This window comes from Geospiza fortis, unplaced genomic scaffold, assembly GCF_000277835.1.
Source record: "Geospiza fortis unplaced genomic scaffold, GeoFor_1.0 scaffold4, whole genome shotgun sequence".
In the NCBI taxonomy this organism is placed as follows: Eukaryota; Metazoa; Chordata; class Aves; order Passeriformes; family Thraupidae; genus Geospiza; species Geospiza fortis.
This window is the reverse complement of record NW_005054475.1, coordinates 287560-302214: the sequence shown is the minus strand read 5'-3', so window position 1 is coordinate 302214 and position 14655 is coordinate 287560. Positions and strand designations below refer to the sequence as shown.

At 50.0% G+C, this 14655-nt stretch overlaps 1 protein-coding gene across 2 annotated transcripts in view; it reads right to left on the bottom strand.

Annotated features, from left to right (window-relative positions):
* Nucleotides 1-243: 243 nt before the first annotated feature.
* Nucleotides 244-14655, bottom strand: part of USP48 (ubiquitin specific peptidase 48) — a 30674-nt gene continuing 16262 nt past the window's right edge. For both annotated transcript variants that reach the window (XM_005428230.3, XM_031062959.1), the window contains 13 exons: nt 13362-13433; nt 10487-10611; nt 10223-10345; nt 8392-8453; nt 7839-7949; nt 7095-7213; nt 6330-6436; nt 4384-4488; nt 3812-3967; nt 2958-3083; nt 2065-2113; nt 1909-1935; nt 244-1810 (listed from right to left, as the gene is read on the bottom strand). In XM_005428230.3, coding sequence (XP_005428287.3) covers nt 1788-1810; nt 1909-1935; nt 2065-2113; nt 2958-3083; nt 3812-3967; nt 4384-4488; nt 6330-6436; nt 7095-7213; nt 7839-7949; nt 8392-8453; nt 10223-10345; nt 10487-10611; nt 13362-13433 — 1205 coding nt within the window. In that variant the 3' untranslated portion in view covers nt 244-1787. The remainder of the gene's footprint in view (nt 1811-1908; nt 1936-2064; nt 2114-2957; nt 3084-3811; nt 3968-4383; nt 4489-6329; nt 6437-7094; nt 7214-7838; nt 7950-8391; nt 8454-10222; nt 10346-10486; nt 10612-13361; nt 13434-14655) is intronic.

Sequence of the window (14655 nt, the reverse complement as noted above, 5' to 3'; positions counted from 1 at the left end):
GGGCTCAGGGGGGGACCCTGGCTTGGAGGGCCCCAAGGAGGGGCAGGGACCCCCCCAGGGACACACCAGGTGGGGACAGGGCTCCAAATGCTGTGCCCAAGCTCCATAAAACCTACTGCAAAGGAGGGGGGATGATTCCTGCTCCAGCAGGGTCCCTCTTCCAGCTCCAAGTGGGATTTATGGGATAATCACCTCCACCTTGCTCCAACACCCCGGGCCCACGTGTCTGCACTGCAACGAGGCTGCCACAGCTCCAATGACAACTTTAATCCGATAATATTTGCAAATAACAGACAAACCAGCAATGGGGCCTTGGCTCACACCTTGCACCTGCATCCTCTGCAGGATCCGGCGCTGCCGGAACCGCCACAGCCCTGAACACCCCACGGGGCTCCTTCCCACAACAGTGTAAGCTCAAGGAAGAGACTTTTTTATATATAACATTAAAAAAATTAACAGCAACTTGAAAAGATGGAATTTCCAAGGAATATGTACACAAGCGAGTGCTTCAGGTTGGGAAGAAAAGCCTCCTGTGGCTTTGGCATGGAATTTGCCATGTCTATAGCTTGGGAAAGAATCCATGGGTTCAAACTGCCCCAAAATATCACTTTTTAGGAAATTTAGAGCCCCTCAAATGCTGCTGCTTCACCCTCAAACCCAGCAGGGACAAGGGAGGAAGGCGCTGGGCAGAGCAGCTGGAATTCTTCGCATGAAACACTGGAAATAGAACACTGGAAATCAAAACTAGTGGGGTTTTGGGCAGGGAATTTGTGGCCCACATCCTCTTCTTGCAGCCCACATTCCTGCAAACCTTGAAAAAATAAAACTGATGTGATCTCTGCCTTGTATTTTTCCGCAGAAACAAAGGAAAAGCTTGGAAAGGAAGAGGATCTCTAATAAAGAGATCTCCCGGCAGTGCCCAGTGTGGATCAGTCTGGAAGTGGGATACTATTTCCTGCTAAATAATGGGGAGAAAAGTTTTCTGGGAGATGTTAAAAAAAAGAAAGAAAAAAAAAAGAAAAGAAATTAGTGCATTGCTGAAAAATGAGGAGAGAGGAGTAACAAAACCTCTTCCCATGGGAAACTCAGCACCCACGTGCACCCCCTCGCCAGCTCTGGCTGCCCCGAGCCAGGAACGCTCCCAGCAGCGCCAGACTGGAGGAAAATGTTCTCCAGAATCATTAAAATACCCCAAATTTCTAAAAAAACCCCCCAGTTCCCAGAGCCCAGGTGGTTAGTGGATTGTCCAAGGCGTGGAAGTGACAGCGGAAGGATGCGGAGAGGGGGCGGCTCCCAGGCCTGGCAGGCCTTGGGAGGCAGATCCCAGCTTCCATTTTGGGGTAAGAAAATGAAGTTTTGTTGTCTGAGAGCGCTAGACATTCCTCATGAAGTCACAATCCCTGTACTTCCATGCTGGACTGAAATGGTGAGAGTGGATCAAAGACAGGATTATCCTAAGGAGTTCCTGCAGAGGGATCAGGGTGGGCTGCATCTACTGCAGCACCACCCCTCTGCTGGGGCACACACACCAACTGCTGCTCAACTTCCCAACCTTCCTGTTCTTTGTTAAATAAACCCGGGAACGTTGTCCTGAAGCAGGATGTCCTTCAGTGCAATCTGCTTTGACATAAGGCATTTGTTTTGTTTTTTTGGGGAGCAAACGTCTCACGATGGATTTTTGCCTTCTGGAAGAGTCAAAAAGTACTGTATCCACCTGGTTTTATTCTTTTAATGCCCTACCATGTGACAAATCCTCTTCCCTTCTGGTGGCTCCTCTTGGAAAACAATCAGTGGCCAAGTAAACCAGTCCCTGGGAAGGAAAGACACCACCAGCAGATGAGGAGGGGAAGGGGATGGGGGTGGGATTCATGTGAGGGGATACAAAGGGGGAAAACCACCTGGACTCACCTTTAAATCCCTCTTCAGGCATACAAACTGGATGGAAAGGGAAGGAAAGCATTAGAAGGAGCTCTGAGGATTCCACAGCCACAAGGAAGTGCCACAATCCCCGTTTTCCACCTTCCCAAGGCCAGGCCTTGGCCAGCCCCTGCCCACCCCTCTCACCTTGCATAACGTCGTCCATGGCCGCGTAATCCGCGATGGGCTCGTCAGCCTGGAGAGGAGCAAAGGACAGGGACAGGGAATGAACCAGCACAGAAATCAGGGAATGAACCAGGACAGGGAGCAGGGAATGAACCAGGACAGAAATCAGGGAATGAACCAGGACAGAAATCAGGGAATGAACCAGGACAGGGAGCAGGGAATGAACCAGCACAGAAATCAGGGAATGAACCAGGACAGAAATCAGGGAATGAACCAGGACAGGGAACGGGGAATGAACCAGCACAGAAATCAGGGAATGAACCAGCACAGGGATCCAGGGGGATCACAGCTCTGCTCAGGACAGGAGCAGGGAATGGCTCTGCTGCCCAAACACTGGGAACTCCATGCAAGGACTCACTCCCCAATTTAGTTGTGTTTTAGGCTGCTATCCACAGAGCTCAGCAGCTGTATCAGCTACAAAGAACTCTTGGAAATAAAAGAAGGAGGGGGTTTTCTCCTCCAAAACAAAGATAAAAGGCATTTACCTCCTCAAAAACAAATAAAATTAAGGATACTCCTCCTCCAAAACAAGAATAATGAGGATTTTCCTCTCCTAACACAAAAAAATTAAGGCTTTTCCTCCTCTGAAACAAAACAAAAGGATATTCCTCTTCCAAAACAAAAAAAAATTAAGGATCTTCCTCCTCCAGAACAAAAAACCAAAACAAAAAACCCTTCAAACACCCAAGGATATTCCTCCTCTGAAAGAAAATAAGGATTTTTCTCCTCCAAAACAAAAACCAATAAGGATTTTTCTCCCCTAAGACAAAAAAATTAAGGATTCTCCTCCTCCTGCAAGGAGCTCCCCGAGGAGCTGGCTCCCTCTGTGCCCATCTCCACACCCATGCTGGTACCTTGAGCAGGATGACAGACTCAGGGATCACTCCCAGGCTGCCCAGCGTGGCCGTGTCATCACTCAGGATCTTCCCATCCAGGGACAGGTTCTGGTCGAAGGGGGCCACGGAGAAGGCGTGCATGATCTGGGGACACAGGGACAGCTCAGCCTGGAGCTGCTGCACCTCCCACCCCAGCACCCATCCCTGGCAGAACTCAGTGCATCCCTCAGGGTGCCCAGACTTGCTGAGGACCCCATCAGGGGGCTCTGAGACCCTGGCACGCTGCCCAGAGCACCTGGGGATTTGATTTTGACCCCTGGAGCAAGTTGCCAGCTTTGTGTGAGGACATGAAAGTCACACAGGTTTGAATAGTGTAATAACAAAATGATCACAGGGTGAAAATGTAGATTTTAGGATTTTTGGTATGGGGGTTTTGGGGACAAGATGAAGAAATCTGGGCATGTCCAGCCTTTCTTCTTCTTCTTCTTCTTGTTCTCCATTTTCTGCAGTGATGTTGGCACTTTGGGATTGTGCACTGTCTAACATAGGTGATAGGTATTGGGAATTAAGTGTAAATATGTTATACGTAGTTTGTAGGATAAAAGGACAACACAAAGAGTGCCTGTGGCTGCCCTGCTGAGCAGAAAGAAAATTTTACAGATAAGAATTAATAAACAACCTCAACACTGAAAAATGAAGAGTCCAGACTCGTTCTTCAGTTGCACAGGCCGAAGCAGAGACATCCTGCACACCTCAGGGCAGCAATGAACAACCAAAACCCGAGACATCCCCAGCTCCTGGGGCAGTCAGACCCTTCCCTGCAGCCCACACTCCTCACTGTGTGTTTTTGCCTCCCTGAGGGCTGGCCTCACCTGGATTTTCAGCTCTTTCAGGGTCTGGTTGGCTGACACAAGCAGAGCTTTCTCTCCCCGGACCTTGCGGTGCCGTGTGCTTCTCCTGATGCCCTGTTTTTGGTAGGTGATGTAGCTCTGGTGGGACAGCTTCTGGCGTTTTGTGCCACCGTTGGCCTGGAGATGAGGCAAAAAACGAGGAGATTGAGGTGTTTGGGGATAAACAGAACCTTCCCAGATCCCAGAGAGTGTTTTGGGCCAATTGGTCATGCAAGGGAAGGCAGGAAGAGATGGAAACCCCCTTGGAAAGCCAATTGAAGCATGCAAGTGTGGAGATGACCAAAGGATTTGCCTTCAAACCTCAGTTCCCAGTCCTAATGCCAGCGTGGGGCAGATTTCCACATGCACATGAATCCCTATCCATATTTCATGTCTCCAAACCCAGCACTGGTTTGGTTTGACCACTCAAATGGCAATTTCAGACACTTTGCTGCTGCCAGTGAGATGCAGAGGAGCAGGGTGGTGATCCCATCATGCTGACTCAAGAGGACGATACAAAAATCAAGGAACCTGATTGGATTTTTCATCTCTACCTGGTTAAAATCGGGATCTTGCTCCCCCTCTGGCTTGTTTTCCTCCCTTTCCTCTTCAGCTTCCGAGCTGCTCACGTTCAGCTCTGGAGCCGCGTCCTTCATTACCTGGAGTCATAAAAATCATTCTCCAACAGCAACCAAACAGCATCCACATGGCCTGTCCCACCCTGGCAAACAGCTCCTGGAGACCTCTGGGTGCCACCTCCATCCAGAGAGCCCAGAACAACGCTGGGAGCTGCTCCATGAGCTCTGCAAAGGCTCCTCCACCCTCCCCAGCTGTGTGGAAGCTCAGTGGGATTCAGCTCAGGAATCCCCCTCTGTGGAATTGCAGGTGCTTCCTGCCCTCCTTTCCAGGCAAAGGGAAGCCTCCTGAGCCCCTGACTGATTCCTTTCCCATCAGCTGGCTGATCCAAGTGTATTACAAAAGCCTCAGCATGGAGAAAGTGTTTTCTGTGAATTAAGACATTTATCCGCCCCTGCAGCAGCCTGGCAGGGACACAGCACCATTACCTATGGGGCTGAGGGTTGTAAGTAAATGAAATCGAAATAATTTACACAAATACAAAAATAAAAAGGTTGTTCAGGTCAGTGAAAGTCACTCCAGGCATAGATTTGCCTGGATGTAAATTCCCAGCTATGCTGTAGCTGGAACTGGGCTTTGCAGGAGCCCAGGAGATGTGGATGCCAAGAGCTCTCTTCTCCATCAATGTATTTGCAATTAACAATGCAATTCCAGCTCCCAAACATTCCCCAGAGCCCTCTGAATTCCAGCAGTGCCACCCTACAACGATTTTCTCTGGATGAGGCTTCCCTCTGCAGCACCATTCACCCCAAGGAAGAACCAGGTGGTGCAGAGGAGGGAGGAAAAGGGGTGAGGGGCTGGGAAACACTCCCTGATTTTGCAAAGCCAGCAGGAAGGGCACAGCGGCTCCCAGTGCTGCTGACAGTGATCCTGGCCAGCATTCCTGCTGCTTCCCATCCTGCTGAGGCTGCCCTGTTACTGGGGGATCTCGTGGGCACGTTCTCACCCCCTCTCTCCAGCTCCAGCTGCTCCATGAAGAATAGCTCCCTGTTTTTCTGCCAGCCCCACGTGTGAGCACAGTCCTGTCCAGTGCCAGAAAAACACAACACCCAACCCTCTCGTGCACCAGAGCCAAGAGGACTCAGGCTGGGGATTCAGGCTGAAAGCCCAAGGCTGAGGGCTCCAGACGGTGCTGTGTGATCCACATCTCACATCCAAGGCAGGAGCTCATGCAGCCCCCAGCTCCCTGTGCTTCCCCAGCGCCTCCCTGGGATTGGCAGCGAGGGGGGAAATCTAGGAAAGGGTAAAAAAAACCCCACCCCACACTCCAAAGGTGTAGAGATTGTTTTCGTCTGAGCTTGCCCACCTTTGGCTCCCCTCTTAAGAGCCCTGAGGAGGGGGATTTACCAGAGCCAGGTTTGGGTACTTGGAAAACCAGTTCTAGAGCTGATCCTGACACTTAAGACCAGTAAAAGCAAAAATCACAGCTTCAGGGGATCCTGAGAATCATCTCCAAGTTCATTGTCTCAGCAGCACTGAGAGAAAGAGCTCATTTCTATCCAGGAATTAAAATGTCACTCGAGCAAGAAGAAAGGAAATGACAAATATTGGAGGGGGAGGAGAGCAGGTACAGCCTGGGGACACAGCTAAGACAGAGAAAACAGCTGGGAGCATCCTTGAAAACACAAAGGATTTGGTTTGGCAAAAGGCAGCCTCGAAGAGATGGAATTTTCAGAGTCAGAATGTCCCAATTTGCTGGTTTTGCCAAAGCTGCCTGGAGCTGCAGAGCTGGGGATTTCTGCCCTCACCACCAGCACAGAGCAGCAGCATCCCCAGCAGTCCTGGGGACACGGGAGCTGTGCCAGCCCCCTCAGGGCATGCCTGGAGCCTGGCTGAGCAGGGCTGGGGCACAGTCCCTCCCTACCTTTTTGTTGTCCACCACTTTGTGGATGTAGATGGTGGCCTGGGTGTACTCGCGCAGGTCCCGCTGCTGCTGGCACAGGAGCCCTTCCCGGCACTCGGGGCACAGCTCTGGGCAAACACCAAGGAGAAAACAGAGAACATCTCACTGCTGCAGCTCCTCAGAGCCCCAGGGCAGGGCCCTCACTGCTAACTGAGAGTAACCACATTAAATCCCAGAGTGGTTGGGCTGGAAGAGACCTTTAGGATCTCATCCACCCCCTGCCAGGGGCAGGGACACCTTCCACTATCACAGACTGCTCCAGGCCTTGGACACTTGCAGGGATCCAGGGGCAGCCACAGCTTCTCTGCACCCTGTGCCAGGGTCCTCCCACCCTCAGAGCCAAGAATTTCTCTGCAACACTCCATCCAACCCCACCCTCTGGCAGTGGGAAGCTCCCTCCAGGTCCTCATCCCACATCCCTCTGCAGCTCTCCTGGAGCCCCTTTACACCCTGGAAGGGGCTCTGAGGTCTCCCTGGAGCCTTCTCTTCTCCAGGCTGAGCACCCCCAGCTCTCCCAGCCTGGCTCCAGAGCAGAGAGGCTCCAGCCCTTGGAGCAGCTCCGTGGGCTCCTCTGGACTTGCTCCAGTGGCTCCACATCTGCCTGTGCTTAAAACTCCACAGCTGCTCATGGCATTGCAGGGGGGACCCTGCCAAGCTCTGTGTTTCCCAGTGACCCCCTGGGACAGAAGTTTCCAGCCCTGGGAGCCCTTCCCAGGGGTCACTCACGGGGCTCGGAGGCGTAGCGGGCGCCCTCGGCCGTCTGGGTCCGGGTGATTTTGATGACGTGATCCACGACAAAGAGCTTTTGGATCCTCTCCCACTCACTGGGCCATATCAGAGCTATACTGTGCAAAGGAACAGGCAGGTGCTTTATGACATTGGAAAAGCCAAGCCCTAAACTCACAAAAAATCCCTCCCCCTTTTGGCTCGTTGGTCTGTCAGTGAAAGAAAAACTGCCAAATCCGTCCAAAACGCAGCTACACGGGAGGGCTGTGCAGCCAGATAACAGCAGCCTGTGATTAGTGACACTGCTGTGCTCCCATCGTGCCAGAGGGAGGGATGGAGGAGGAAAGGAGTGGAAGATTTCCTACTTTTAGTGCTGCATCACTGCAGAAGCAAGGCTGTGGAGCATGAAGTCCAGCCCTGCAGCCAGCACTCCGGGGGGGAAAGGCTCACGGAAAGCAAATTGTAAGGAAGCAGAATGTTTCTGCATCCTGGCCAAATCTAGAGTGGTTATTGTCAGGAACAAACCAAGCTGAAGGAAGCTCTATTTTCCTGACCCTGCATCCTTGGATAGTTTAAGTCTTGCCTTGCAGGAAGGCTGAGGTGGCTCTGAGAAAGCCTTGGTGTTAATTTTGAGGGAAAGGATTACTCCTCATCTTGCTGTGGCTCAGCAGCAGGAGCATTCCTTTGGGAATGTTCTCCTGAGGCTCCTGGCAAAAGGAAAGTGTGTGAAGGCAAGGAACTCACTGTTTGGAGTCTTCTTTGGTCATGGAAGCAAAGGTGAACATGAGCCCCCCGTGGGGACAGAGCAGGACACTGTTTGCTATGGAGGACACGGGGCTGCAGCGCGTCGGCCTCCTGCAAAAGGGAAGAGGTTTGGAAAGCTGGATCAGGTTATCCCACCAAAACCCCCACAATTCTTCAGGAAAACAGGAAGAAATCACAGGTGAGTATTTACACAAGGCATTCCAACAAGGAATAGTAACTATGAGTGATGAGGAAATCAGATCAGAATGACTCTGACCAGCAGAGATTTCCATCTCCAGCCCCAGCGGTGACCTTTGGGATACAGCTCCAGACAGATGAAAAAACTAATCAGGTTACCAGCTTATCTGACCATCTGGTTAACACACAGCAAACAAGGAAATTCAGTGTCTTACACTGCATTACAACTGATACAAGTCCTGCAAAAACCAGCTTCATTGTTTCCATGAGCTCACTGTGCTGCCAGTCAGAAGCAAAATACCTACAGCCCCCAAAATAAGAGATAAAAAGCACCAAAACCCTCCAGCCAAGTTACCTGACAAATTTCCTCCATTCTTCTACAAAGAACTGCGAAACAATATACAGCTCATCTGTCTCCTGGGGGAAAAGAGGAGGGAAAAGGATCTTTTTAATGAAGCCAACAATGACTGTTGGGTTTTTCGGCAGCGCTCGCTCCCCTCGAGACCTCGGTGCTGCTTTACCATGACAACTCCATCCAAGTGGGCTGAGAAAGCCAAGCAAAATAATTTGGGATCAGGTACTAAGCACTGCCATTGCTAATCTTGTGTTTATTATGAAGTTACTTGAGCTTTTGATCCAATTAGTTTTAATTCCTGGTGGGAAAGGGCATTTCCCTGGAGCAGCCAGGACTCCCCAGTGTGGTTCCTCTTGCTGGGTGCTCAGTGTTCTGAGCCAGTGAACCCCTCACCCCCACAGGCATGGGGTGAGACCACCCCAACATCCCTCAATTGCTTCCAACATCAAAATCCACAAGTTTTTCCTTTTGGTAGCAGCAGAGATACAAAACCACAGCTGTGCACCAAATGAGACAGCTTTTTTGGGATAATCTGTGTTTTTTTGTTCCAATCTTCCTTTAAATTGTTTGATCCTGGACAAGAAACCACCCAACCCCCAAGAGCTGGGTGATAAAATTACTTCCATGATCTAATTTGTCCTCACCCCTTTCCCAAAGGCAGATTTAAGGACTTGTTCCATCTTTCTGTAGGAAAACTCAGCACACCCGAGGAATATATATACACACAAACATATATATATAAACTTTTGAATTTCCCTTCATCTCTTGATTTCTGCTGGTTTTCCTCCCCAAACCTCAATCTCTTTGGATCAGGAGAACTCCAAAGGCTTGAGGGGAAGATCCTCAGCTCTCTTCTATGAGGCTGCCTTGGGAAATTAAAAGGGAAAGGAGGATCTAACCCTGCTGGTGGACACCCTTCTATGTTTGACTCACAGTGATGAGCTCCAAAAGCAAATCCAACCAGATACAACCTTAACCACACACACTGGCAGGACCTGGAGCTCTCCAGCTCAGCATGAAAGGAAAACTCCTTTTAAACCATTTTGGATCTCTTTGGTTCTGAGCCATGGATCTGTGTTGCTTCAGTTTTTATTCCCAGCTGGAGCAGCGAGGGATGGAGGCAGACACCTGCCAATGTACCTTGGCAGGATTGTAGAGTCAGCCACTAATCAGCACCACGAGACTCCCAGGAGCCAAGGACTGGAGCCAACAGCTCGTTCTGGGCACCTCAAACCCCCCAAAATTCCTGGAGAAGCTGCTAGGAGAGGGTTTGCACAGCCACTGCTGCTCCTTGGAGGGCTTCAGGAGCTCCCTGACCTTTTGGGACACAGGATGATGCTGGAGCACACCTGAATTTCACCCAAGCAGCAGCAAAAGGTGATGGTGGGGCGAAGTTCAGGTGTGTTCCAGCATCCTCCTGCTTAGGAAGGCTGATGGAGAGCAGTGGGAAGTGGCTGTGCTGTTTCCTCCTTCCAGGGACGGATACAACCGGGACAGGAACATTGTCACTGTTATCTCCCTGACTGCGGGCCAGCCACAGCTCCCTTGGCACACCAGCCATTCCCCTGGCTCTGCAGGGCTTTGTGCCAGCACAGCTAACCCAGGGAAGTCACACCTCAGCACAACACCCGTGAGAGCTCTGCTGGCACGCACGGAGTGAACGGTTATGGAATGGTTTGGGATCTCCTTCCACTATCCCAGGTGCTCCAAGCCCATCCAGCCTGGCCCTGGGCACTTCCAGGGATGGGGCAGCCGCAGCTTCTCTGGCAGGAGAGGGATTAAAGCCAACAAAAAGCTCTCCCTGCATCCCCTGATCCCTCTCCTTCCCTACCTGAGGCCAGCTGCCCAGGCAAGGCCTGCATTTATCATGGAACAGGTTCTGCAGGGAAGTCTTCTGCTCACTGGCCATCATCTTATGCAGAGCTTCATTTTCCTCCCCTTCACGCTCCAAAATCTGCAGGAAACAGTGAATTACACCCCAGCTCCCACTAAAGGTGACTTTATTCCCTTCCATGGCACAGGGTTGTGTTAAAAAGGAAAACCAGAAATACAAGCAGTATTTACAGTCAACAAAAGGGGAGTATTTGGCAAATACCTTGCACTGGGAACAGCACTCTTTGTTATTTGGGAATTCAGGGGCTTTTGGAAAATATTGCTTGAGTTTCTCCCAGGCTTCCTTGGAAACCACCCTCCGTTCATTTTCAGAGATGCACAGGTCACCTGCAGGGAGAGAATCAAGGAAAGGCTTTGATCACAACATGCTCAGGGATGTTTTGCAGCCCTTGATTGAAGAGATTACAAGGAACAAACGTGGGGAAGAAATCCACACCACGTCAGCAAAAACCAGTAAAGTCACCTTCAACTCCTTCCTTGCTTCCTTTAGACAGAGAAAAATAATAATAATATGATTTTAATTTATAAAAATGATCTTTAGATTTCCAAGACCATGGCCTAAGCAGGTGATCAAACACAAGTAGGGATGTGGGGAACAGCCAGAGGGCACAGGGCTTCTGTTGTCTGATCCTGGCTATCCACAGCTACATCCTCATGGTGACACCATTGCTGAGCCCCAGGATAATAACCCTGTGATCCATGAAACCAGGTGCCTTCCATATCCTTGAAAACCCCAAACTCCCACTGTAGAATCTCAACACAGTTTCATGTGCCCTATCCAAGCACCTGAAAATGTGGGAAGGGCAGATTTTGCACCCTAAATCTGCTCTGGGGAATAACTGGATGTGAAGATACCAAGCAAGATTCACCAGCTACCCTCCCAGAACACTTATTTATCCATCAGGATTATTTATCCTGATATCAGGATTATCTATCCTGGTGCTCAGGCAGCTCCAAGAGCCCAAGAAGGATTTCCAGGAGCCATTTGTGCCTGCTGTCTCAGGGGTGGAAGCAGGAGGCACACTCAGGCATTGGGACACCACGTGCACAAGGACGACACGTGCTGGCCGGATAAACAAGGCTTGGAAAAACGGGAGAAGGCTCTGGGATCTGACCAGCTGCCCACTCACAGGGCTGCTGATGGCCAAGGGGAAAACACAAGCTCATCTCCCTTGGAGACAGCAGCTGGGAAGTCCCTGTGCAGGGAGGAACACGGGGAGCAGCTGTTGCGACACCAGGACGATGCGAAGCGGATTTGGGAATATCAGTGAAGGAAAACAGCAACTGTGGGGTCCAGAGGGCACAATCCCTTATTATCTGCTTTTCTATAGCCTAGAGAGCTGTAGAGACAGGAGAGGGAGAGGAACTCCTTCCTCCCCACCCTCAGGCAGCTCTTTAACATGACAAGCAGCTCCTCAGGCTCACTAGTCCCTCCAGCAGTGCCTGGAATTTGGCCAGCCCTGAAGAGGAAAAAATAGCAATGCTCCCCTCCTGCTTTTCCTCTAATAAACAAAGGTCAGGCCTCAGTGCAGCACTTGGCCACTTGAGTTTCATCCAACAAGGCCAAATGGCTCCAGAGGCTGGCCCAGGATGCTGCCCAGAGCCAGCAAGGATGGGCAAAGAAAGGAGCTTGTACAAATAAGTGCCCTGACACCACATGATTAATGAAAACAGATTAATATGGTGAGTGAAAGAGGTGGAAAAATCAGCTCTGGGTCTGCAGGGCACAAGTGTTTTGCCATCTGGAAGATGAACCCAACCACTGCTGACCCTGCTTCCCACTCCCACCATCCAGGGACATGTTTTGGGCACGGACATCAAAGAAGGCTTAACTTGGTATCTGGAAAAAAATCCCCTGGGATCAGGCAGCTACTGGAGAGCGAGGAATTGCAGCAGGGATGCAGAGGGAGCTGGGAAGGGAACGCCCGGGTGCCATTCCTGGAGGCCAGCCAGCCCTCCCAGATCCAGCACAGCCTTTTCCAAAGCCTACCATGGAGGCAGGAACCTCCTCCACCACAAAATTAAGGCCGTAGGAACAAGACTACAGATTTGCTGATCCACTGCAGAGGGAGTTTTTCAAGGTGGAAAGCTTGTTTTCCATGAGTAATCAGAGGTTAACTCAAGACAACAAATCCTGCCCTGCCAGCAGCCCCCTTATTTCGGATTATTTATTCTGCTATGACCCCAAGTCACAGATCAACCAGCAATTTAACACCATACATTTTCCAAAGGCCTATTGGCCTATTTTTTTCATCGTGTCTGGCTCCCTAAATGTTCCATCCCCACGCTCCATGCTTTTATTGAACAGCAGCAGCCCCGAGGCAAAGGGAAATGCAGCGTTCAAGGCACTGAGTAACAGCTAAAATCGTGACAAAGTGCTCAAACGCTCTGCTTGAAAATGAGATTTCTCAAGCCTTACTCCATGTTCTTGACTACCTCTGATGACAGGAGATGTGTGGCTAATTTATGCCATTTTTTCTTCTGTTTGAGGTAAGATGGAGCCTCCCCACAAACAGAAGCTTAAGTAAAACTGGGTTTTATGGCTGGGAACACAAGCTTTATAAAGTGAGATTAAAACAACAGGGTAGCCAAGGATGCAGCTAATGAGGCATCACTTTCAAAACAACTGATAGGAGGTCCAAACCTTCTGTAAACAGACACCAAAGCACAGCAGGTTGGGAAATCGATATCCAGGAGTGGTCCAGGCCCAGGTGCTGGGTGAGTGCTCCTGTTTTAATGTAAACCAGGATGTTAAACAGATACTCTCAGCTCCCACCTGCACTGGTTTACATCACCTCTTCCTCTCTTACAGCTTTTAGAGCTTCCAAATGGCTGCAGAGCTTTGGTGCTGCCCGTGCAAGGATGGGAACTCAGCATCTGACAGCTCTGCCGAGTCCTTACAGAGTCTGCCTGCAAGGAAAACTTTCGAGGCAAGAAACACCAGGAAAATGAGAATGAAGCACACTTGGGCAGTGACTCCTCAAGCTGGCCACAGTTGGAGCAAAGGCTACAAGGTTAATGTGTGCAGCAGTGGGCAACAACGGAGATATTCAGCTCCATCCCCCGGAGAAACTCACCATGTGGGCAAACGATGTCTTCATTAAAATTTAACTCCTCTTCCTCCTCCCTCTTCTCTTCATTTGATTCATCTAATTAAAAAAAAAATAATAATACAAGAGGATTGCACAGAGTTCCTCTCCCAAGGAAAAAAATTCTTACAGGGAAAGGAGCACGGTCGCCTTTCAAATTACAGCAAACCCCCTCACCCAAGGGAAGATTTGGAAGGAAATCTGTTATTCTCCGATGTCTTGGCCTGTGGGCAGGCGGGATTACAGCCCCCAGGTCACGTAGGAGGGCTTTGAAGTGCATGGAGCACAAGCCAGGCCTTTGTGAGATTACAAAGGATGCATTTGTTAGGGCTGGAACACCGCAGGGGTTCCCTGCTCCCAGACATCTCCGAGTTTAACCTAAACACAAGCCTAGGTAAGAGCAAAAGGAGCAGAATTCCTGGCAAAATTCCTGATCGAAACCAGATGCTGCCTGACAAACTGAGGGGGAGCCTGCCAGGGGGCTGACAAGCCCTACATCAATCTCTAAATTAGTTAAAGTCAAGCGTTGGCCACTGAATGGAGCATCATCAAGACAATGAGGTGTCAGCAAGAGCCTCTAACGAGCTGCCTAACGAGCAACTTGGCTTGTGAGTAATTCAAATGCACTACTGGGAGTTGCAACCTGTTGTGAATCACAGTCACCCCGAGGAACGAGGAGTAGTAACTCAGAAATACCCTTTTCTCCACGAGTACTCCTGATCAGGGGGGCTGAGGTGCCCTCCAGTCCAAGATCAATGCCCTGAGCCATCATTCCCACTTCCATTCCAACAAGCTTCTTACCCAGTTCAAAGGAGCTCAAGAAAATACGATTTTCAACCATATAAAGAGCAGAAGGCAAATAAAACCTCCATCTAGTCTCATGATACGGGCACAGAATGGAGTGCACTTCATGATTTTTGATCCCAGGCTGTGTTTTCCCAGCGCTGCTGCATCAGCTGTGCTGTTTTATCCCTCAACCTTCACAATAAACATCATCATCATCCCTTCCCCAAGGTAATTTTCACGTTTTTTCCTTCCCTCTGCTCTCTCATTCAGAGAAAAGTGGATAAAAAGATCATGTGTCTGGGGTGGTAATTTCACACAGCTTTGTAAAACCACTTATCACCTCATCTCCCTCTCCAGCATGAAGATCACCCCGCAGTTTTCAAGATTAGCAAAGAAAAAGCTCCTTAAATGAAGGCCTTTTTTTTTTATTTATTATCATTTCCTCCCTACTCATACAAGGGGAACAAAACAGCTACAGAAACCTCTGACGTGTTTT